The 25901-nt window shown below is 38.1% G+C and overlaps 2 protein-coding genes across 3 annotated transcripts in view; one reads left to right on the top strand and one right to left on the bottom strand.

Annotated features, from left to right (window-relative positions):
• Nucleotides 1-479, bottom strand: part of LOC145487932 (uncharacterized) — an 807-nt gene extending 328 nt beyond the window's left edge. The window contains exon 1 of the mRNA XM_081466702.1: nt 1-479. This exon is cut by the window's left edge and continues 328 nt beyond it. Within this exon, the coding sequence (XP_081322828.1) occupies nt 1-479 (479 nt within the window).
• A 14455-nt stretch (nt 480-14934) lies between these two features.
• On the top strand, nt 14935-25675 carry LOC145488133 (uncharacterized). 2 transcript variants are annotated; one of them, XM_081466927.1, is made up of 10 exons: nt 14935-15980; nt 18140-18233; nt 19472-19550; nt 20155-20219; nt 21420-21463; nt 22324-22399; nt 22745-22819; nt 23240-23347; nt 23948-24027; nt 24759-25675. In XM_081466927.1, exons 1-10 carry the CDS (start codon nt 15931-15933, stop codon nt 24781-24783), a joined length of 696 nt encoding a protein of 231 aa, XP_081323053.1. In that variant the 5' UTR covers nt 14935-15930; the 3' UTR covers nt 24784-25675. The 2 variants fall into 2 exon arrangements, with proteins under 2 accessions (XP_081323053.1, XP_081323054.1); XM_081466928.1 differs by having other exon boundaries at nt 18087-18233.
• Nucleotides 25676-25901: the final 226 nt, after the last annotated feature.

Genomic DNA, 25901 nt, shown 5'->3' with positions numbered 1-25901 from the left:
CTGTCTGTTGCCCTTTCCAACTCCTTCAGAGCATGACACGATGAAATAAAATTGCATAAGAGATCTGCTTCAGCACTGATGAGGGTTGTGAAGGTCATGAAATCTGGATACTTCTTTTCTTCTTTCATTTTTCTTGTGGCTTCTCTGTTCCACCGTGAAACAAGCCAGTCTGGTAATTTGGTGAGTAGCTTCTGGTTTTCCATGTAGTCATTCAAAACGTTTAGATTCTCGATTACTTGCATAGCAGTTTCCACGCTTGTTAGGAAATCAGCAAATCGAAGACCCTGGCGATCTTTCATACCGATCTTGGGCCATTTTCGTAGCTTGTCTCTGTACGCATTTGTTACTATGAACGGATGACCAAACCTTTCGTCTAGAATGTTCCACGCTCGTTCGTAGGCTTCTGATGAACCTTGCAGGAAAAGTCCGTTACTAGCTTCTTTGGCAGATCCACTCACGTATCGTTTCAAGTAATACATCTTATCGCTTGACGGTAAGTTGAGCGGGCTGAGCGGTTGAATTTAGAGTGTTTCTACCTGATGCTGAATGGTTGGGTTCTTGAGGCCGAAGTGAGGACGCTGCTTCTGTCTCAAGGTCTATCTGGATTGGAGAAGTGTCCAAAGGATCATCTTCAACTGAGTAAATATCGTCCTCGAATTCTTCGACCTCTTGATACACCTTTAGCTTCGCTCTTCCTATTTCTATTCAGTGTTTCTTAGCCTCCATTTGTTCCAACTCCACTTTTCTCTGCGCTAGTTCTGCTTCAATTCTTGCTGTGGCTTCCTTATGCTTTGCATCTTCTTGTAGGGCGTTAAATTCCGCTTCCCTTGCAACCAGCCCTGCAGCAGCATCCGTTTTCTTTAAATCGATGAGAGAAGGTGCCCTTGACGAACGACTGGTTCTTGATCGACCTGACCTTGTGGATGCCTTGCTCGATGTACTTTACACAGATCTTATATCTTCTTCGTTGCGTGACCCAGCTGAATCGCCTCTAATGGATTTTCTGTCTAGTGTTTTAGTCAGTGCATCACATATGTCCATTTTCTGTCGAATTTCTTCTCCTGGTGCCTGATCGTTCCGTATTTTATCGTATATCTTCTCCGTTTTGTTGCGGAGATCCTTCAAACGGAGAATCGCTTCTTGTTTTTCAGCTTTTTTCTACTTGTGACAATGGCAACTGTTTAGCGACGAACGACTCGATATCTGTTGCTTGCGTTTTCCATGTGTCGTACGCTTCGTGAAATTTCTTAATGAGCTGATCTTCATCCTTCTCATGCTCTCTTTGGCGCTGCTCCTGATAGGCTTGGCCCTTTTCCGTGAGTCTTCGAACTCTAGTAATCCGCGGTTCGGGCTCCGACTGCTCTTGGATTCCGTTTAGGCTATTTCTATGTACTTGACCGCGTTCGGCCCGCCCAGAAATCGGTAACTCTTCTTCATTAATTAAATCTACTACTTGACTTCCTGAGCTAGACATTCTAATATTACTTAAATAACTTCGTATTAAATCTTAATACTTCGCAACTGAGAGGCCGCCTAACGTGACAAAATGATTGTCTAGAATTCGTGAACTTCACTTAAGTGTAATTATAAACTTATTTCGGCGGCACTTGCCGAATCTTTTTAATAAAGTAGTGTCTCTGTAATTATAATGTTCTTGCAACTGAGAAACTTATAGACCTTTACTTTAATTTACTTGTATTACTTATGGTTTCCGTCGCTGAACCTTCCTTCGTTGTCTTCGCACTGTTGCCTTTTTTCACGCTTCTTCACCTTGATCGGTTACGGGCTTGACCTTTAGTTGCTTGACTTGCTTGACTTTAGTTCCTTGCTTGATTTGCGGTTGTCTTCGCTCGGAGTCTTCTTGTAGTTCAGCCAGTTCTCACTTTTGCTCCAGTGATTTGGTTAAACGTCGGTTCACAAACTGCTGTTTATTAAATTCTTTAAAAACTCTATAAAAACCTTGAGAACTAAAATAAAGGATACAAATAAACTACAAATTAGCCTGCGAAAATAACAGGATATAAATACATTTCACATGCTTCGAAAGTTACAAAAGTGAAACGAGAAAACTTAAGATCGATTTACAAATAACGTTAAAATGATGTCGTATACAACTTGACTTTATCTAAAACCTTAAGACTTAAATTTACAACTCACTAGCGATGAAACTGAACTTAAACGACTAAAGATACAAACTGCTTACATAAACAAACTAAAATAGCATAAAAAATAATTACCTTGGTGCTGCCTTGATCACCAGAACAATGATAAACTTGGAGAAACTTGTTAACTTGCAGTGAATTAACAGATCTTGCGTCAACTGATCTTGCTAACGAAAAAGCTACTCTTTTATAACGCTAGGTGGGTGTCGCGGCGCTACGCGTGTGCTTTCGCGACACCACAGAACTTACTAGAAAGACCTAGAAACAAGGGCAACGTACACGCGAAACAAATACGCATGAAAAAGCCTTAAATAACTGAATACGCGTTCAAATAAACTTCCAATGACTAAAAAATAGTACTCTTAAGGCTACGAAGTATAGTATTTGAGCGTAAAACAGCTTAAATTAGAAACCCGTTGAAAACTTGCGCAACGTTAAGCGTGCAAATTTGTTGCAGAAGTGCGCGCCGCTTCAAGTGTCGTACATCGCGCGCGCACAACTTAACTGCTGTCGCTACACTTGGTGTTGTGGAAACTAATGTTGGCTAGCTGTTGTGTTGTGGTTTGAGTATTGTTTATTGTTTTTTTGATTCTTTTCTTTCATGTCATTTGGTGATCACACTATCCGCAACAACAAGAAACTACATTTTCATAGTCGTTTACTCGACAGCTCGTTTTTCTTTCTCGTGAGATGGTCGAGCGCGCGAGCAAAACAAAAACCGCGGGAGATTAAAGACTCAGTTTAGGCCAGGATACAAGCATTGCGGAAACAATAGAGAAAAAAAGCAAAATGGTCAAAACTGGTCTTTAAGTTAGCACAAACAAAAAGGGGTAGTGGGTGGGCAGAAGAGAAAATCATTTAGGGTTTTTCATTTAATTATATGCATTCAGGCTAATCGTCATTAACGGCTACCTCTTTACAACGGCCACTTTTTTTGGTCCTTACAAATCATATCTCTTTTGCGAGCAAGGTGACCTATATTTTTCATTGTATTTCTCTAAACAGTACTTGGTAAGAAGCATTCACTCAAAGTTTCAAAAAAACAATCGTTCGGCTATTTTATTTCCGAGGAATCGCCTTAAAAATTTTTTTTTTAGTTGCTGGCATTTATGTTTTTTTTCTTATTCTTGGCCGAGAAGTCTCGACTTTTTTTCCAGTCTGTTTCCTTGTAAAATTTGGTCAGTCATCAGTCGCATCGCGTAAATTTGGATGTTCTAAACATTAACAGGCCTTTTTGTTTCCTCGTTGGCAAGCACTGTGACAGGTAGAGAGTTGACAGCGTTTAAATGTAGGAGTTTTGTCTTCTCTGCCACCCACGTTTTACCTCAATAATTCAGTATCTATTTCTTCGTTTGAATTTAGAACATCTGGTGTGACGGGGCCCAAAGTCCCTCTCCCTCTTGGGTGCAGTGATGTTTTTAAGTTATACCTTGGCGGTCCAATTATCCTTGGATGATTACGAACTCCTAAGATGGATCCTGCACGAATTAATTTCTGTGAATTGCTTTTCAGAATGTCGCACAAAAGAATGCAATCAATTTGTTATTAAGTAGGAATATTTTTTCCCTTCACATTTGCCGGATAGAGATGTAATACCATTAGAATACAAGCATCTGAAAATACACAAAGCAATGTGTGAAATGACCTGAAAAGCGACCATACTTTAGACAGACCTTTTAACCTTTGGTAAATAGTTAACAACCTCGTATTATTATATGGCTGTGTCGCAAAAGGACTGGGAACTACCGAATTCACAAATTTGATTGGCTGAAATCGATATTGACCGCGGTCTAGATTTTCCCATCCCGACCGGCATCTAGACTGGTTTCATTTTGCAAACTAAAACACAAAAATGTTCACCAGTTTCTTTTATTTTCTTCTGAATCATTTATGGAAGTGCCAAAAATCCTAATGACAAAAAAAAAAAAAAAAAAAAAAAAAAAAAAAAAATGTAAAGAGGACGAGCAAATTTCGGCAGGTTTAAGTTAAGCTCATCGTCATTCGCAAGCAAAATGTCAGCAAACCAGTTACATTAAACGAATTAAAGGATTCTTCTTTGCCATATAATAAACATCTTATTAACCGAACTAAGTCGGTCTGTATGGGAGAATCTTGACCTAGGGCGTGTATACAGACCTCACTGCGTTCGGTCTGTACTCTGTAAGAGCTTATTATTAACTTTCTAAAGTAACTTTCAATTTGTTGGTTAAAGAAACTTAGACTAAAGACTACAGTGGCTGTTTTGATTTTCGCAAAAAGTCTTGGCACAATTGCGTCATGAGTGAAAACAGGTCAAACGGAAACAATTCCGGTATGGTTGGCCATCGCAGCACCAGCACTAGCTGGCCGCAAGCCTTGTAAAATAAAATAATTCACACTTACAGTTTAATTAGATTTGTGAGGTTGGGAAATATTCCAGCAGGAAGATGTTTGAAATTTCTCAAAGAACGTTTACTAAAAAAACAAAGAGAGCTTTCTAAAACAAAATTGAAATAGCATTTTGTCTGCGTCATAGCCAAACTGTTAGGCCTGATGGGGAAGTTTTCGTTTCGTCTGTGAGTTAAAACAACAACAACAAAAACAACAAAAACAGCAAATGGTTATAGGAAGAGATAGAGATAGGGTAGGAAGAGGGTAGAATATGCCTGCTGTAATTTTGAAGTTTTTTAATGAAGAGAATTAGTTGATTATGATAGTTTTCTGAATTATGGAACAGATGGAATTTTGGACTAAATACATGATAGACACGTCAAAACGAAAATCATACACTTTTCATGAGCAAGCGGCCTCAACCCTTTCCCCATTCACATAATTTAAAACAATCCAAAAGGGCATAGATAATAATAGTCAACAAAGACACAACGATTACATAAATACACCACGAGGTATTCTTACATGATTATACTTATAGTAGTCGTAGGCGCGCATGTAGCAATGTCTTCGAGTGATGTTAATTTACGGCATGATAGGACGTTCCGCTTAAACCAACATTTCACATCACAATCTAAACGTGAAAAACTGGGTTAGCATTAGTCTGGGATGCGTAAAATTTTAAAGAAAACAAAATGAAAGGAGAGTAAGGTTGTTATTGTTGTTGCCCCATTGTAATTGTCAATTGCTGCTGAGAGTAAATGTCAAACAAAGGATATCTTGGGTTTCTGCCTTGACAACCCTAAGAGCTTACGAGATCACCAGAAAGCGTACGTACAACGTACCCTTACTACCGTACAAAATGACACCTACCCCACCGTTCTCCCCCACCAATATAGCCACGAGGTGTTTCGTAATTACCTTTTTTAGATCATTTTATCTTTCTGAAGACAGAATGATGCCTAGAAAGTGGTGTCCACCGAACCCTCTCGGCGCTCTTTTTCTGGTCAGTGGTTGAATATGGAGATCAACTGCATTAGCAAACTGAGAATTCTTGTTGCGAGGGCTTGTTACTAAGTATTGACGATCAGTTTGAATAGCAATCACGGATGCATTTTCTCGTCATGTGCAAAAAAAGTCGCTCATATCTCAAACAGCATTATGCTTGCTATCATGACGGTGTAGTGCATATCGCACATTATAATTATAATAAGTAGAATTATTCTCGCATTTTGATTGGTTCTTACGTCTCATCAATTAGATGACGCCATTAATATTTTTTCTACGTTGTCCCCAGTCCTCAACTTAATTTTGTCAACACTGTCTAGGAATGTGAAAGTTTCGCTACTTTGTGCTGGCTATACAGACGTTATTTTGAAAGTGAAGCAAGTTATTTGTCAAAGATCCTGCCCGACCAATACCTCCTCTCTATCAGAACTTCTGTGTTCTATTGATTGAGAGACAATTTTGCTCATATTTTTCCGTTACTTTTTTTTTTAATAACCGTCAACAGCCCGCTCCGATGGAATGCATTCAACTAAATGAGGACATAGTCTCTTGACCGAACATTGGACCTGTTTATCCTTCGACATTATTAAAACGAAAGCCTTTTCGTTCTTATCACATTTTGACGTTATCTGTGATCAACCTCGTTGACAGGGTTTCTCTTCTTCCCGCCCCTTTCTCTTTCGCGCGCACGCTCCAGGGCGCGGGAAGAAGAGGGATCCTGGGAATAAGATTGATTTGTGATCAATTACTGAACAGACGCACGGTAACATTTGTTAAAGTGATCTGACCTGACGCGGATGAAGTGGGTTCAGACAAGGCGAAGACGCTCCACTTTAGTAGGAGCATAAAGCAAATCATTCTCATGGTGCAAAACACTTTTCTGTCCATAACTCCAAAGCATTCCACATGTACTGCTGAGTCCAAATTCCTGCAGATATAGACAATCTAAGAAGGAAACAAAATGGACTTGTCTATCCGCAGTTTTCAATATAGAATTGTTATTAAGCATACTTAGGGAAAGCGAAGCACTGAGCGTTAGGGACGAGTCAGTGTTCTGGTACATTTTAGTCAGAGGAAAATCTTACAAGATTCTGCCATAGAGGAACGTCTTGCTTTTTGGTGATAAAGAAAAGCTTACATGTAAAAAATCAATCAATATGATTACAAACTAGTGAGAGAACAAACGCTGTCATGACTAATTTTGCATAAACTTAAAACAAAGGCTCTTAACTAAGCAATAACAAAAAACGTCAGAAATCACCAAAAAGAAATCACATTTCTAAAAACGGCAGGGGATTGTTAACAATGGCAAATAAGGAAATGAAACAGTGGAAGAAGATAGAAGGATAGAGAGAAAAGAACTCAGACGTTTTTAACAATCAAAGTCAATAAGTAAGGCCATTCGTCGCTAACTTTCATATTACGAGTAACATGGCAGGACACCACGGATGCCGCGCTTTCGTTTAAGATTGGCTAATGAAAAGTTCACCTCTTCGATGAATGCTCTGCTAAATTATCCTACATACCATCGCTTACGGGTATTTTGTTCTAGACTAACTCTTTAAAATCTGTTCCATTTACGGTTGCTACCATGTCACTCAATAGGGATCGTGTAGGACTGCTAACAAAATTTTAGGCGCAGCTTTTTTGAATTCAATAGGCTCCTAACTTGCTGAATCTTAGTTCCCAGACTTTTGTCATGATCTGCAGGTTACGATAACATTAAGCCATCTGTTGGGCTTATTGTATGTGCCTGGTAATTAGTAGAATGATCTGCTCCCTTTTTGTTTTGATAGGGATGAGAATACTATATACTCGCTGTTGAGCAATGGGCGGTTTTGTTACAATATGGCTTGTCGAACTAATCTGTTGTTTAACTTTGTCTGAGATTCCTTAATTCTTCCATAGATTGCTATCTACTGAAAAGAAAAAGTAATAAAATCTCCTAATGGCTTGTTCTGAAGATTGTATTCTACGAGCGTTTTTGGGAAATAATTCAGTGTGTTACTGGTAAGGGTTTTTTACGGAAACAGAGGAACCCTCTATATAAAAAGGCACGCGCGTTTTTTTTTTTTTGTTTTTCTTTTTGTTTTGTTTGTTTTGTTTTGTTTTGTTTTGTTTTGTTTTGTTTTTCAATTCAATCTAAGTTCAAAACGTGTTCAAAAACGAAAAAGAGCTCGTTGAAATTAATTTTGCATCTCTCTTTCAGCAACCTCAAAATGGGATTTTGATACCCCGGTTCTTTTTGTTTTTTTTTTTAATCAATTATCATATAGATAGCAAAACTGCTACCTACTAAATGTCCAACGAAGAGCAATTGTGAAGGGAACAGAGTGTAATGGCTGAACTTAATTGTTGGTCAGTGGCAGTTTATTATCAACGACATGAAGTGATTGAGTGCAATATGGAAAATGGTATGGCTTTTTTCGGTTTCCGTTGAAAGATTTGAAATCTTTATTCGCGTGTTTTCACAAGGTTGTGGCTGGTTTGTTGAGACAGAAACTAGCTATATATGCGTGATTTATGTTTATTAAGGCATAATTATGCTCAATGCCTACCTCAAAGTTTGCTAAGGTTGTTATGACAAACAAAATGAAACTCCTCTCGAAACATATTGCTTCTACCAATACACTCTTTCATTTTTATAAGAATATCGAGGCTGAAATTTCCGTAATTTTCTGTGTTGAAAGTTTGTAAATACCATAAACGGCAAAACTGGCCTAATAGCAACAAAAACAGCACTAACACACTTCGGCAAGAAGTTATATGCTCGATATATCAGGATTTAATGCCTGCAAGCTGTCTCCAAAATCACTTTAATGCCATCCAGACACCAAATACATTCGTAAACAGAAATTTCGTCAGCTGTAATCTAAGAATATTCACAAGAATATTTTCAGCTAAAATCGGCAGAAAAATAAGACTATGCAGCCTTGGCCGAAAAAGAAATTATATTCTTTTTAAAAAAGAGTGTATATCACGAAATGCACCCTCTCGCAGTCAAGCGATTTCCTACACTGCTCGATCGAGGGAAGTACCATATCGCATTCAAGTGTCTTTTAACAATTTTATCAACCTAACGAACCCATGAAATTGGGGATTCTTTTATCGATTTGTGCAATAGCTAACCAGAGCTTAGGGACTCCTTCTATACGACATTAAATAAGTGAATTGCAACGCTAATATTTGTTTAGCAACGACACTGAAAAATCACATGGGAGAACTTACCTTTTTTGAAGCTGCCAGAAAAAGAAATCACCAGGTTCGTCTTGAATCGAACGGCTAGCAGTGTGAGTTACTAGCAAGAAATGGGAACAAAATAAGTATCACATACTCTGTTAAGAACAATAGCCTTTATCGTGATTGGCAGAAACATATCACCTCCTAGGTGATATGCTTCACCTCCTAGGTGATATGCTTCTGTCATTGGCTATTGCCATATTTAGCTTTTTTTCAGCCATTGCATAACGGGGCTTTTCAAACTAATCATTTTATAATTACTGCTTGAATGTTATAGACTGCTTTCCAGTAAAGAAAGAGGCGGGACTTCATGGATTCGTTCCAGACTGATCAACTAACATGAAATTAAAGTTAATTAAAAATGCACACCTTGAATATGTTATAACTTCCCTACCTCCACTTTCGAGTAATTTGCTCAAGACCACTTCTTTAAAATCTGTTCCGTTTAAAGTCGCCAACATGGCACGACAATTTTGCAACAGTGATTAACCACTCAGCCTTAGGCACAGCGACTTTTTGTTGAAGGTTTTAGCCTTCTTGTTGAATCATAAATGTTAGACTTTTGTCATGGTCGGTTACGTCAACATAAGCCATCTGTTACGCTTTTTGTGTGTGCGTGGTAATTGGTAGAGTTATTTGGTCCCTTCTTCTTGAACTATCAATGACAACGTCATTTACTCGCTGCCGTGCAATGGTCGTCTTTGCGACAATATGGCTTCTCGAATACATGCATCTGTTGCTTAATTCTGTCGCAGACTCCTTAATTCTTTCATAGATTGCAATCAAATCTCTGCATGTTTTAGGTTGTCCTGGTAATTAAGGGCACATTTGAAAAATCCTTTTTTGTTTTGCTGGCAAAGTTTCAAATTTTCTTGAAACAATATAAATAAGATTCATCCGCGCGCTTTCAACCTAATTTTGTTCAAAACTAACTATGCTCAAAAATTGTTCAAAAAGGAGTGAACTTGATGAAATTTATTTATCAGTTCAGTTTTTTTTTTTTTTTTTTCCTTTTTTTTTTTTTGCATGCAGTAAAACGCAGGCTAAATTTGTATTAAAAAAACAAAGGTGGTTCAAAACTTATATCCGGGTCAGCTCGCAGTCTCAAAATGGCACATTTTTGGCGCTTCAATGTCGCAAGAAATCTCATTTCACATCCAATTATCATAAAGTTAGCAAAACTGCTAGATACTCTTTGGCCATTAGAGAGTCCGTACTGAGGGCACAGAGCGCAATAATGAACTCAACTGTCATTTGTAGTTTGCTATAAACACCATGGAGTGAGTGGAATGTAGAATTCAAAGCAGACTAATATTTTTCGGTTTCTTTCGAAGACTTGAAATCTTGTTTAGCTTGTTTTTGGCAGACTGTGATTGATTTGTTAAAATAAAAGCTAGCCAGTAAATTTACCTTTACCTTTATGTTTATTTAAGCATATCGGCTTACTATGATTAGGAGGAGAACTTTCGAAACATCGCTTCTACCCGGACTAGATTGCGACTTGCGCACCTCGTATTCGAGCAGTTTCCTGCAGTAACCGATGAGAGAGAAGAAAAAAACTTCCGTTGTGTCTAGATACCCCGCAACCGAGAAGTGGTTTCAAAAACATAGACACTCGGCAGTCTGAAATTCGTATAGACTTTCTAAGAAAATCTGGTCAAAATCTTCTTAGAATAATATATAGATCTTTTCTCTTTTTTTTATGAAATGTTAAGTGATTTCAAGTATACTATTTTGGATTTGTAGTTGGGAGTTCTAAAATCTCGATGCTTCCGACACCAATAGCAGTTGAAGACACTTTGAAATATTCCTGGTCTGACTTACGGAATCAATTCTCACTAATAAAATTAATAAAATTAATATCGGCTCTTATAACTCATCAAATATTTTCGCTCGGGCGCAATTGGTCTAAACGCGTCACGTGACTGAATATTCCCAAATTTTCAAAACTGCGGATGTTGCAAAAAATATTTAAAGGATAATAAACATAATAGCCTTCATTTGACTTTGAAAATATGCTCGAATATTTGTCCTTGGACATTATATCTGTTCCTTAAAGCTCACAGGAGTGGTGTGACATGGCGTGGCGTTGCCAGGTACTGGTTTTCGATTTGATACCAGGCTTCTGCCAGGTTATTAGTCTAGTGGAGAAGGATGAAGTACGTGCAATAGCACAATCTTGGCGCAAATTTACACTTTTCGCGTTGTTGACTTTTCTTTTGACATATTCCTTGCACAATCGTTTTTTCGAAAGTCCCTGATATATTGCGTAGTACATAATTTCTACAATCTTGGTTACCCTTATTGGGAAGAGTTTGTTAAAGTAGAAAAGAGAGTGAAACACTCGCTGAACTCTTACATGCTCACAATTAATTTGTCTTTTCGTTTTTTTGTTTGTTTGTTTGTTTGTTTGTTTCTGATTCCAGAAAAATAAATCTTCGTTTTCTTTTGTGCAATCAGGTAATTGGAGCTAAGTTTTCAAAATTAAAGATGTAATAGTGAACGCTTTTAGTAAAATTCTTGTCATTTGCTGACCAAAGCAATAACATTTTAGAACAATCAAATCGTTACAGCTACATTTTTGGAAAGCAGCAGATCTAATCGTGAATATTTTCTTTAAAAATGTTCTGCAGTCTAAATTATAGCTTTAGGATAGATCTGATAGTGCAAATGACAGTCAAATAATTTGAAAAATCAGACAATTTGACCCACACTTTTAAAAAAAAAGTTATGGTGAGAGTTGCTTGATACCAGACAGAATTTTTTACAGCCTCGCTGGAAGTTGAACAAGAGGATATATTTGGTTACCGATAGATTGTTAAACGTCTAGTCCCCTCCTGTAGAAATAATATAAACCAACTGTTTTCCGTACGGAAATGTATGAAACAATATCAGCCGATAAATCTAGTATTTTCAGCATATCAAGATCTATCCAGAAACCCAATGTCCTCTTTTAGTATAAATCTACTAGCGTTCTATCACAAATGCCATTCTCTGATTGGCTACGCCACTGTGATAGATAATGAGTAGTGTAGTAGTGTCCCTCGTTAACAAAATGACGACCGCTTCTTGGCGTTTTCGAAGTATCTGTGAAGAAGATTTAGATTAAGGTTTGAACGACTAGTAGATTTATACTAGTACTCGATTTCTATCACGTGATAGCTGACTCGGGCTGCGCCCTCGTCAACTATCACGCGATAGAAATCTCGAGCTCATAACCTAATTGTTCAATAGAATTATTTATCGAGGTGGCTCTTCATGCAATTTTATCTTTAGTGCATAAAACCATTAAAAAAAAAAGAAAAACATGATCGAAACAAGGAAGGAAGCGATCAATATGTTGTGCTCAATTTAACAAATATTATCAAATACTTCGGAATTTAACTTGAATGAAGTTGCAAGCTAATTCAAATTTACCAACGAATTATTAAGGATTCCACTTTCTGGAATAATTTTAAAGTGCTTCAAAATTTCAATCGACGTAGAAGAAAGGATAGATATTGTTTGATAGTTGAGTTGAGCTCAATGGCCTTTGTGTGAAAAAAAGTAAAATGTTCTCGCATATTTGACTGCAAAGTGAAGAATCGATCATTAGGACTTTTTTAATTTCTTATGTGAAAATGCCAAGCTTAGATTTGAGAGGTAGAAATAAATTTCAGAAACATAAAGCGTTTAATAGCTTTACCGAGAACAATCAGCCTCAAAAACTGAGACAATTTTCCACGACTAGTCAGTCAATATTGTTTATGAGGAAGGTCATTGCCCTTCAACAGACAATCCACATAATATACTAAAAACCAAGCCTTTAAAAAAAAAATAGAAAAGTCAGGAAAGGTGAAAGGTGAAAGGACGAAAGGTGGCGGCGGTCTTGCCGTCTTTATTCGTGATAACATCGCTGCAACACGTAAGAAAAGCACTGCAACATCAGTGGAATCACTGTTATTCGACCTACACATCGGGCAAAGACGTGCCTACAAGCCTCCCTCTGTTAACAATGGTACTTTCAGAACTGAATTGACGACAGTCCTGGATCAAGCGATATCTTTCTGCGAGAAAGTAATTTGTCTTGGTGATCTAAATTGCGACATAATCAATCCAGTTATGAATAATAATCAGGATAAATGCCTTTTGGATATATGCGACATTTATGACCTCGACACATTAATGAAAGAACCGACGAGAATATCAACAACTAGAGCTTCTTGCCTGGACGTGATCCTTTCAAATGTGCCCATGTTTATGAAAACGTCTGGCGTTATCGAAACAGGAATCTGTGATCATCTGCTAGTTAACACGGTTCTCAAAACTAAAATGCTATATGCTAACGCTGTAGTCACCAAGAAACGGACATTTATGACCTTCAACCAAGATGATTTTCAGAAAGATCTGAGTCGAACTCTTTTTCATATTGCATACGTCTTTGATGATATGGACGATGTCTACTGGTGCTGGGAGATGTTATACAACCAGGTGTTAGACGACCACGCACCAATGCGATCTTTCAAACGACGATCTTCAGTAGAATCGAAGTTTATCACTCCTGAAATTCGGAGAGAGATGGCGGAACGAAATCGGCTAAAGAAAAAATTTAATAGATCACGAAACCAGTATGACTGGGAGAGCTACCGTCTAGTGCGCAACAAAGTAGTTAGCACGAGAAGAAAATCTATACGCCGACATCTTGAGAAGCTGTGTTCGGAAAAATATGCAGATCAAAAAATGTTTTGGCGTGCCATAAAGCCTTAATTTAATTCCAGAAGGAATGTAGACAACAGTGGAATAACATTAAAGGAGGTTTACAAAATCATTATAGGAATCCTCAAGAGGTGGCCGAGACATGAAATAATTTTTTCACAAGCTGTACTCAAAGTACTAAAGAACAAAATCAAATTGATCATCCAGCAGATTTATCGCACATGTCAAATAGCTTAACAAGCAGGACGAATGTGTCGCTAAGCAACACAAATCCAACTTTACGAGGTACTGAGGAAACTTGAACCAAACAAGGCTACTGGATGCGATGGGATTCCTCCACTAGCAGTTAAAGAATCGATGGATGTCTTATGCTATCCTCTTGGTACACTGATAAATCATGTCTTCACTTCAGCTAAAATACCAAAACAGTGGAAATTTGGCGAGGTCACTCCAATCCTCAAAAGAGATTGCAGCCCACTAAAAACCAACTATCGGCCGATAACGATTCTACCAGCTTTCTGGAAGGTTTTCGAAAAAATTGTTCATTGCCAAATAAGCCCGTATTTTGAAGAAATTTATCACAAGTATGTGTTTGCTTATAGGAAATATCACGGCTGCGACTCAGCGCTTCTTAGTTCAACCGAACAATGGAAAAAAGAAATTGATAACAACAAATTGATCGGTCTGGTCTCTATGGACTTGTCCAAGGCGTTCGACACCTTACCTCATGAACTGATTGTTTTGAAATTAAAGGAATATGGAGCAGACGAAGCAACAACTACCCTGATAAAAGATTACTTATCAAATCGATTCCAAGCAATCTATGTCTAATGGTGTACCACAGGGATCTATCCTCGGCCCTTTATTATTTAACATTTTAATGAACGATCTTTCATATGTTATTGAGAAGAGCACTCTGTCCACTTACGCTGACGACACTCAAATCTTTTACGCTGACAATAAACTCTCCAAAGTTGAAGAAACAATCAACAATGATCTTATCAGTGCTGATATATGGTTTGCGCGAAATGGTATGAAGAGGACCAGTTCAAAATACCAGGCGATGGTGTTGTGAAAAAATAAAGAAACTGATAGGCCAGTGTTCAGTGTTCTACCACACTTTAATTATATACTGCTCCGAAACGTCAACCCTGTAATAAGAAGTCAGCTGACAAGTTAGAGATGGTGAACAAACGAGCGCTCCGTTTTGTTTTTTTGTATTTTTTGAGATAAGTCCTCGCCTTATGAGGAACTTTGTAAGCGTATCGGTCTCTCAAGTCTTCGTGAACAGCGATCAGCGAAAATATTGTCCACTGTTTTCAAGATACTGGCCAGCGATGCAGGACCAGCAAGCTTACGTGATCTTATAACAGTAAGGTGCTCTGCTTACAACCTTACGAGCACCACAATACTGGGCCTTTCAAAAGTAAAATCAACAACTTTCGGCTTAAGATCATGGAGATACGCTGCATCGCAATTGTGGAACGCTATACCGGACGAGTCTCGAAAGATACAAACGTACACTACTTTTAAAAACAACTTAAAAACATTAGATCTCACGGGACTCGGAGTGTGAAGTGGATCCATTATCCTTAATCAATTTTTACTGCTTTTAATGATCATATTTTCTTATACATTTTACTTGTGACTACATTGTTAATTCTTATATTTTAATATGAGCTAGTTCTTAGTCTTAATTTATTTAAATTCATATACCTTCATAAGGCTCTTATAATTTCTTTTTTCTGTTTTTCTCGTGGCGTACCTGTAAACTAGCTTTTTAGCTAAGCGTACCGACCACGTGAAATATATTGATTGATTGATTGATTGATTGATTGATTGATCGCTTAGTAACATATTTTCAAACTTTCAGACTTTTGCTTGGTAGTTCCAGGTATCTCGCCAATTTCCCCCAAGGCAGTATTCTAATTTATTATAAGGCAGTGTCTCACAAGGACTGGGAACTACCGAATTCACGAATTTGATTGGCTGAAATCGATTTTGAGCGCGGTCTAGATTTTCCCATCTAGACCGGCATTTCGACCGATTACATTTTGCCGTGAAAAAGTTGCAAACTAAATACACAAATATTGACTATTTTCTTCCAAAATATTTGTTCCAGAAGATAGACTGAGCTATCTGTCGCAACTGGAACTAATCAACCAGTGCAATCAAAATGTAGCTGTTCCCACGGTTAACATCCCAAAGCCAAGTCGTGTTAATAAACAAGGACAATTCCCTCATTTTGGAACGCTTTCTGATGGTGATTTTTGCCGGAGAGGGGAAGGAGAATGGAAAAGAGAGCAAGCCGCAGAGGTTGGGAGATATTTCAGCGACTTCACGCAGTCTATGTCAGTGGTCTCTGTATGGAAGGCTAGAGACCTTATGTAATACCGTATTTTTCAAAATGGCGGCAGAAGTGAGATGAGGGATCGGTTCATATAGATCTGCATGGATGAATACTTCTGCTAAGCTGGAACTCTGGCGTAGAAGTGTTGGACCATGGTATGTTGCATTTTGTTTCTCATTGTAAATGTTCTTTCTTAAACCTGGTTTGCTCTCTAGGCCTGTAAAGTTAGTGTGATTTAGTTGATATTCCGGCGGTCATGGCCGTTCCATTCCCCCCCCCCCCCCGGATGTGTCGAAAACGAAGACCCAAAAACGAAGACCGAAGACCTAACACCCTGTGGTCTAAAACGAAGACCCACTGGTCTAAAACGAAGACCCACCGGTCTAAAACGAAGACCCACTGGTCTAAAACGAAGACCCACTGGTCTAAAACGAAGACCTACCGGTCTAAAACGAAGACCCACCGGTCTAAAACGAAGACCCACTGGTCTAAAACGAAGACCCACCGGTCTAAAACGAAGACCCACTGGTCTAAAACGAAGACCCACTGGTCTAAAACGAAGACCTACCGGTCTAAAACGAAGACCCACCCGTCTAAAACGAAGACCCCCTGGTCTAAAACGAAGACCCACCGGTCATTTCTGTAGCGCATAAATTAAAATGTCATCTGAGCGCACGGCAAACTTGACAGTTGCTTTATCTCAGTCGGTACAACGTGTCAAATTGTGTAACGCAATAAAATTCCAAAAGTATAGAAATATACGATTTAGTGACGATTTTAGTATAATTTGTCGTCACCAATATTCTATTTTTCAAATGCATTTGAGCAAATTATGATGAGGTGACTTCATTACTTTGCTTTACTGTCCTTATCATATAAAGGTGCAAAGGTTAACTGTGCATGACTCGCAAATTTATTCACCACTTGCTACAAGAATTTGATTTTCCCAGAAAAATTACGTTATCACTCTCGCATGCATCTCTCACTTCTGTAGGGCATAAATTTAAATGTCATCTGAGCGCGCGACAAACTTGACAGTTACTTTATCTCAGCCAGTACAACACGTGTCAAATTTTGTAACGCAATTAAATTCCAACAGTATAGAAATATATGTTTTAGTGACGATTTTAGTATATTTTGTCGTCACCAATATTCTATTTTTCAAATGCATATGAGCAAATTACGATGAGGTGACTTCATTACTTCGCTTTACTGTCCTTATCATATATAGGTGCAAAGGTCAACTGTGCGTGACTCGCAAATTTATTCACCACGTGCTACAAGATTTTGTTTTAGACCAATGGGTCTTTGTTTTAGACCGGTAGGTCTTCGTTTTAGACCGGTGGGTATTCGTTTTAGACTGGTGGGTCTTCGTTTTAGACTGGTGGGTCTTCATTTTAGACCAGGGGGTCTTTGTTTTAGACGGGTGTGTCTTCGTTTTAGACTGGTGGGTCTTCGTTTTAGACAAGTGGGTCTTCGTTTTAGACCACAGGGTCTTAGGTCTTCGGTCTTCATTTTTGGGTCTTCGTTTTCGTCACAGCCCCCGCCCCCGCCCCCTGTTGACGAAATTCTCTGAAAGGGTAGAAGGGAATGTCGAAATTTCTAAAGGTCTTGATCCGTAGACAAAATTTTCTGAGGGGTAAAACGAATAAGTCGAAAATTTCCGTAGTTCATGGGGACGTTTTGAGATTTTCTGAGGGTCAGTATTGCGAAGATCTAAAATTTTGAGAGAGTCACAACATTACCTTGCATTTTTTTCTGAGGTTTCTTGAAAAAATCGTGTCGGCACTTCGATCTTTTTCTTAGGGGGTTGGCAGTCAAATGACCTGGTCAATTGTGGGGGTGGGGAGGTGGATATTAAATGGAATGGCCCTTAGTGTAAAACGCAGACCGTACAGCAGACTGCGGAAGGCAGACCAGGGATAGAAATGAAGACATCAGACTACAGAGTTTTTAACTGAATTGTGTTGCCAAATAATTCAGAGCTATCTGTAAACAGGCTAACCGGAGTGTTATTTAGGCTAAGCTGAGTGATATTCAGGCTAACTGGAGTGATATTCAGTTTAACCAGAGTGATATTCAGGCTAACTGGAGTGTAGAATTTCACTGTGATTAGCCTGGATAACCCTGTTTATGGTCAACACTCGATAATGGAAATAATGCAATATATACTTAAAAAGTCTGTAGTCCATAGTCTATGTTTTAACCAAGTCTGTGGTCTGCAGTCTGCCCTTTACCCTCAGTATGCATTTTACCCCCAGTCTGCAGTCTGCATTTAATACACTGACCGATATTCTGGCATCTTGCAAACCAGGATGTCACAGTTTGAAAGCAATGCCTGCTCCACAAATGACACTGATGAAGGATCTGAAGGTGCTTCCACTTCCAATTGCATCAGGAATTCTCAGGTATAAAAATCCATCTGTATTACACATTTTACTCCACGTTAAGTTGAACATTTGAGGTTTTGTTTTCATCCAGACATAGTCAATTGATAAACCGATAATTGATATCAGTCAGGGCTGTCATTAATTGCTGTAACCCGTAACACGTTAGGCTTAGTTTGCTTGATTTTCCGTTGAAACTACCGGTGAAATTGTCTGTTGTTTATAGAATTCACCCACAAAGTAACAAATTTGCTACATGCGTGGAGAATAAGGCTACAAAAGACTAAAAACTTAAAGATAGCCCTGTCAATTGATAACAATCAATGTCAATCAATATCGAATGCCAATAGTAATCAATAAAAATTGGTGAAGAAAAAAATGTGAGTCCGATTTAATTGTTAGCGATGGCTGGTTAATTAACAACAATTGATTCATCAATGATTGGTATTGATTCTTATCAATCACTATCAGAAATTATTTTTGTCCCAATTGATAAATTGATTATGGGAAATTGCCAGTAAAGATATTTAGGATGCATTCGATAGCATGTGGATGAACGGACATGCCAAGATCCTGCTTTAGAACCCCAGAGGACCTGGAGAAGAGAGTGATTTTAGATCATCAATAAAAATGCCTAAGATAAAGGTTTGTCTCGTGTTGTTTGTATGGGTAATCAAATGGTGATGAGTGAAATTAGGAAATGATTTTACATGCATTTTGTCAAAATTCTTATAATTTCCTGAGCCTTTGGATATTAGGTAAATTGCTAGAAATATTTTGCAAAACATAAGTTAAATGATTTTTTTAATTTCACTCATTGCCGTTTGATTACCTTGTAATATCGTGGACCATGACAAAGAATGCTTACAATTGTGGGTTTTGATTTATTTGTTAATGTATTGAGAAATTTTTCATCAAACATTACCATCATGTGGTAATTTTGTCATTTCACATGTGAAATCAGCTGAAATTTTATGCCAATTTGTCACCCTTGATATTAAAGGTATTATTTTACACAATAACAAAGCCATCATCGAATAGTCCTGAAAAATTGATATATGGTTTATGGTTAAAACTTATTGTCAACTTTTTCAATCGATGACGATTGATATTCCTGAAGATAGGAATTATCAATTTCTGTGAGTGTGATTGTTATCAATTAACTACACCTGGATTTATTCTTGACAGTTTAAATTCGTAAGTTCTGTTGTGTTCCTTTCTTCAATTGGTCTTTTTTTTTTTCTTACTGGATATCCCAGGGTGTGTTTGTCAAGAGGAAACATCAACCTAAGCAGAGAAAGAAAGACAAGACTGACGGCCCACACAACAAGCTCAGATGTGAGTACAACTGCTTTGAAACTATTGTTACAAGTCTGCATATAATCCTGCTTTGCCCTGATATTTAGCTACACAGGAACTAATAAACTTAGCCATGAACATGTAAGTGTAAGAATGATTGAAGTAATTCTTTTCTTCTTAAGCTCACGTATGTTACAGTTTAAACTAATAATACTCCATATGAAGGGGGTAGGTGCTGTTTCAGTCTTGTTGGCACAAGCATAACACCGTGGCCTAAGAAAACCCTTGTTTTCAAGTTCAATAAGTCACCCAAAATCTCATATTAAAGCTGATCAAGGAATTATAAAATTGCTCCACTTATTGAGAAAACCAAAGTTGACTTGCCACCACTCTTTTGCTGCTGAACTGCACTTGAGCCTAATAACTAGTCAACTGCAAGTTTGAATTTTGAAATTTTAAACATTAAACTTCCTATGTCTCAATTTACATGTAATTGTCATTAAAATGAAAACTGCTCCTCCAAATGAATTTAGATTTATCACATGCATCTCTAAAAGAGATTACACCATGAGGTAATTATAAACATGAAGGATTCTTGAATCTTGGTGGAAAGTAGTCTGTTATTTATTCATTAACATTTCAGATGATCCCAGTAATGATGAAAAGATAAAAAGTGATCCACACAGAACCATCTTTGTTGCCCGACTGGTAAGTGACTTCAGAGTAACCTGAAATAGTTACTGTGAGGTTGTGTTTCCATAATTAGGCAGTTTTATGTCCCTTAATCTCAAATGTTTTTGCAAACTCAAGCCATTAAGGTAGGGTTTGAATGGTATGTTCTGACTCAGGCATGTTCCTAGTCAGGTTTATATTTATCAGGAACTTTCGGCTGAAGGTTTCCTAGACTCATTCATATCTAATTTGCATCAGGATATGTAAACATGAACTGTGTACTGGCAGTTTTAAATCCTTTTGTTACAAATCAAGGCAAGAATTGTAATATGATGACACAATTATAATATTGTGCAACCATGATACATATCCCCATAGCAGATTAATTATCAAACCTGATTTGCACAGTCCATGAGCCCTTAAGTGGGCTAGCCATTAGATTCCTGTAACCATTAAGCCTGGCTCATAGTTAGTGGGCTTGCATCCTTGTCCTGATCAAGTGGTGCAGGTTTGAGCCCTGGTCAGGGACATTGTGTTGTGTTCTTGGGCAAGGCACTTACATGTAACTCTCTCAGTGCCTTTCTCCATCGAGGTGCATAAACAGGTACCAGCAAAGTTGATGCTGGGGATAACCCTGCAATGGACTAGCATACCATCCAGGGGGGTCTAAACATACTCCTAGTTGCTTCATGCTGCTGAAACAGGAGATAAGTGTCAGCCTGATGGGCCACTTGGCTTGTATGGAGACTTTCCATGCCGCACAAGCCATCCAATCAGCAAGCAACATATAATATCACCATAATGTTCGCCCGGAATGCTACTTGAGGAGGGTCTTGAAAACATTCAGGCCTTTAGGTCAATTTAATTCAAAACAGTTGTTCAAGACAAAAGGTCAACTAACATGGCAGGCCGAGGATCACAAAAACATCTTGTGGTCTGATACATTTAACTGTGCATGTGCACACTACAATTATGTAATAAAATTGTCAGAACACATAATATTACCATATTTGATTTTCAATCTTTGATGTGAAATTAATCCTCCAGTGTCCATCATTTTAATTTTCATGTGGATTTGATACCAACTTGCTTGTCCTAGAGACCATGTACAATGTTACTTTGTACCACATTTAGTGCTATATAATGAATGCTTTCGATACATTTCATTTCATTTATGGTATTCAACTCATAAGGTTTCAAATTATTTATCTAAAAATATGACATTTTTTTCCCCAGGACTTTAACACAACAGAAGAAATGCTGTTTGACACATTTGGAAGGTATTAAAGCAACTTAATACCTTTTGTTTTTTGATGATGATGACGATGACGATAACGATAACGATGACGATGACGATGACGATGACGATGAAGATGACAATGGCGATGACGATGACGATGACGATGAAGATGACAATGGCGATGACGATGACGATAACGATGACGATGACGATGACGATGAAGATGACAATGGCGATGACGATGACGATGACGGTGACGGTGACAATGACGATGATGAACAACAATGAAATGAAAGAAAACTATTGTTTTTTTGTGTCAGTTTCTTAAATCTCAGGTTTCAAACCAACCTTGAAAATGTGAGATTCTAAGAGACATTTGTTGTGAGTCTGATCTTCCAGGACTCTTGTTTAAAGGCCTGTTTACAAGGAGAGAGGGTCACCCAAGCAACCGGGTTACCCTAGCACTCACACGTTTCCTCTTTTTTTCTTTGTTATGTTTACAAGACAGCCAGGGTTACCCGGGTAGGCTGGTTACCCTTTCTGGGTACTAGGGTTACCTTGGCAGGCGGGTTAACTTTTTGCCTTGTAAACACTCCAGGTAGGGTTAACCCGCCTACCCGGGTTATCTTTCTCCTTGTTTCCAGGCCCTTTAAGTGAAACCGCGCATTAAGTTGTCCCAGGTTATACGGTTACCTTACCTGTGAAATTTTGCCTGCAAACGCGGGCTATCTTTTGCCCTCCAGCTAGCATTAACCCGCTTACTAGGGTAACCCTCCATCCTTGTAAACAAGCCCTAAGATACAAAGAGCATTGGCCAGAACTTATCATTTTTGATGAACCTGTTCTATGCTCGATTTCTAAAGTGATTTGAATGTACTGTTACTTCCTTAAATTATACAGATACGGATCAATTGAAAGGCTTCGATTGGTGAAAGATGTGAAAACAGGCAAATCTAAAGGCTATGCCTTTGTTGAGGTAAAAATGATGTGATTTTCAGTTACCTGAATGGATTGTATCCATTCCTCAGACAAGACATGATTTAACCAAACAGCTCTTGTAAATTAAGTTTCCGTGATGGTGTTCAATAATTTTTATCGGGGCAAGTAAATTTCAATATTAAAAAAAATATATGCACTGAATGTTGCTTATCTGAAAGAACTTATTCAGGAGCTAAATTTTATCCCGTACATATTATGTATACAAGTTATGTAGGTGACCAAAAAACAAATTAAAAGGCGTTGGAACATCACAGCTGTGCGTTTGTCCTAGAGCTCCTTACTAGCAAACAAACGTTAAATTCAGTGGTGTTCGTGATATTAGTTTTCAGATGACAGTGAAGCCAAGAGAGCCTTAAGAGAAGTTAAAGATGAAAGGCTTGTGGTTGATGGAAGACAGGTTTGCCTAAAATATCAACTTTCCTCCTTAGAAGTATTACGCAAACTCAAAACTCTAAAGGAAGTTTCTGTCAGTTGAGTCAATTTCCTTATCAATATTTGCCACAACTTATTTTCGGGACTTTACATACGGTGAGTCTCGAATTTGGAGATAAATGTTCGAAATCCAGACACCAAAAATTTTCGCAACTTTATTGTCTAGATCAAGGAAAGGTTGTAAAGAGCCGAAAAGAAAGAAAAAGGAATTTTGCGTTTTAATATTGAGTAGTTGAGAACATGGTATACAGACATACAAACGTCCTTCAGAGATGGCCTGACACATGTAAAAAGGCTCTGTTAGTATCTTCTGAGTACAGTCAAGCCCGTGACCTGGCTGATACCTGACGAATACTTATAATCTACATCACACCTCCTTCTTCAGGTACTGGTTGATCGTGTGCGAGCTGGTGTGATACCGTCTTGGCTACCGCGTAGATTAGGCGGTGGACTGGGACAGAGACAAAAAGGAACACAGAGGTTTGTTTGGAAGGTGAGACTACATGAATGAACCTTCTCAAGGAAGGAACTAAGTGTTCTTGCAGAAAATGTGAGCAGTCTGTCACTGTTAGATTAGTTTCCTCTTTTGGTGGCTCAGATGTATCGTATTGAGTATTTTTTTTTATTGTTTTTCCTTTTTAAATGATGATGATGATGATGATGATGATGATGATGATGATAGTCATAGTAGTATAAAGCTACAAAAACAAATAAACAAACAAATTTAACGAAGATGCATAAAATACGCAGCTACCTCCTTCTCCTGATAAGAATGATTAGCGTCATTACTGCACATGCGTTGTACGTTTTTAATTAGTTCTTTACTATGCCGTCCGTTGCAAAATTTACAGAAAAGTGACTGAATTTGTAAAACCTGAACTTAGACAGTGTTTTTCATTTTCTTTGGTAACGTTTTTATCCATCTTTGAAAGTAACATTATGAATTAGTGCAGAGTTCTACTATGGTATGGAGGTACAGGTTGTAGTCTTCCTAAACTAAGCTAATAGAGCGCTTTCTTCACTTAGTTTCAATCAACTTGCTGTTTATATCTACAACAATTCAACCATGCTGTTTCTTGTTTCTTTCTAACAGCTTGCGTATTTTGGTGACGCGTCTCGCGTAAATAGCGCTGAAATACACCGGAAGCAGCAGCTGTGGCTAGAGCACAACAGGTTTGTAAACTTCATTTACAAGAGAATTATCATTCGAGACGATATTTCAAAGGGTTAATTTAAAACGCTATCCATTGCATAAATCACCTTCAAGTCGATAGCACTGCTGATTTTGTTAATACTTTAATACCACTTGGATAATGGATAACTGGGGCCAGGTTAGGCTTTTCTATATTTAGATTGTCACGCAACGCTGGATGAGCACAACGTGACATCGCAAACGGCGGTAGCGAAGGGGCTTAGAACCAGGTGACAAAGACCTTGTATAATTGCGTAGCAACTCGCTGCATCCTGATGACGTCACTAACAACTCGCGGGTTTTCCTCTATTTTGTGATTGAAGAATTTCGTCCGGGACTTGTTTTGCGTGAATTCTTCCCAACCGTTTGACGCCAGGAAATGTCGAAAACTTTGCAGTAAGAGAGCTTGCTACGCCATGAGAGAAAGTTTTTTTTTTTTTTTTTTTTCACTGAATTACATTTTTTCACAATGGCTGTGAAAGATTTGATCATCTGGGGAAAAACAATTTCTCTACTTAAGGCCACATTCGTTTTAAGGGGTTTTATGCAAAATGTATGAAATCTGGTTACGAAAATTTTCCTTTTGATAAATTGGCTAATGAAAGCTATTCCTAATCTTGTTTAATAACATAATGTCGTTCTCAACTTTACGCCTGTACATAGCTGTAATTGTTTATTTTTCTTTGTCTTTTTTTTTTTTCTTTTTTTACAGGCGTTCTACGAAAATATTTTCCTAAGAGGGGATACAAGTCGAATTATTCTTTGGGGAACCGTACACACGTGCACCTTCATGTAATCACTGTAAAATGTGTCTGTCTTCAAACTCAGTGGCGAGTTGAGATGCTATAGTGCAGTGGCTTAACACGAAGCAAGAATTTCCAATTGAGTAACCAGTGTCTTCAGTTGGGCCATGGTTGTACATTCTCGTCAGCAATGATTACCAAGGCTGTTGTTTGTCTCATCTGCCGAAGTAGCTCAACAGTTCCTCGAGGAAGCAACCTCCCGATCGATTTAAATGAACGATAGCAATATTTATCTTTTTATTTTTCAGACGATAATATATTTTTTAATTGTTTGGTTATCGGTCGAGTGCCCGCTCTCAGTGCCCGCCCAATCTGCAATAACAGGATTTTGCATCTAAAGCAAAACTATCAGTGGCCTTGCATACTTAAGACTTTATCATGGGAACCTTGCTAAAATTAACTATAATTGTTCCCTCAGGCTGTACTCACACTGATATTGACTGTTTACCTTCAACCGGCTCTATGAATTGTAAACAGACGAAATCCTACTCCGTAACTGTTTGAAATCGCCGCGCCAATTAATAGTCTTTGTAAACTTATTTTCAGCTGTACCTAATTGATGTTGAAATAAATTCGTGGCCAGACACTGGGGCAGTCCAATTTTAGTGTTTAGCTGATTAAGCCCTGAAGGAATGATACACTATTATTCAAAGAACTTTCTTGATAAAATATCGTCAGAATCTTCAGAAGATGTATGTCCAAGTCTATGTAACGTTTGTTCTTTCACGTGACGTGATTCCGTGACTTTCAAAATTGTTGAGGATTTGACTTTTATTTACTATTGATTTTTTAAAGGGATTCAATACAATTATTCATGTGGTTGTCAGGAATGGCCTCCAGAGTGAATTATGTTTGAAGTTTGTTGTGAATTCATCTGCAACTGTAGTGCGTAAAGTGACTTCTAGTAATGATATCAAGCAGTTTTCTTTTGTACAAGGAACTTTACTCTGAAAGTGTGAGCTCCTGGCAGACCCCGCCATTTTGTTACCATTTTCCCTCGCGCACTTTTTGCTCATCACGCTCGACGGACTAAGAAGACACAGGGGTTGCTC

This window comes from Orbicella franksi, chromosome 5 (genome assembly GCF_964199315.1).
Source record: "Orbicella franksi chromosome 5, jaOrbFran1.1, whole genome shotgun sequence".
Taxonomy (NCBI): Eukaryota; Metazoa; Cnidaria; class Anthozoa; order Scleractinia; family Merulinidae; genus Orbicella; species Orbicella franksi.
The sequence above is the reverse complement of the archived record's forward strand: the minus strand, read 5'-3'. Positions and strand labels throughout refer to the sequence as shown.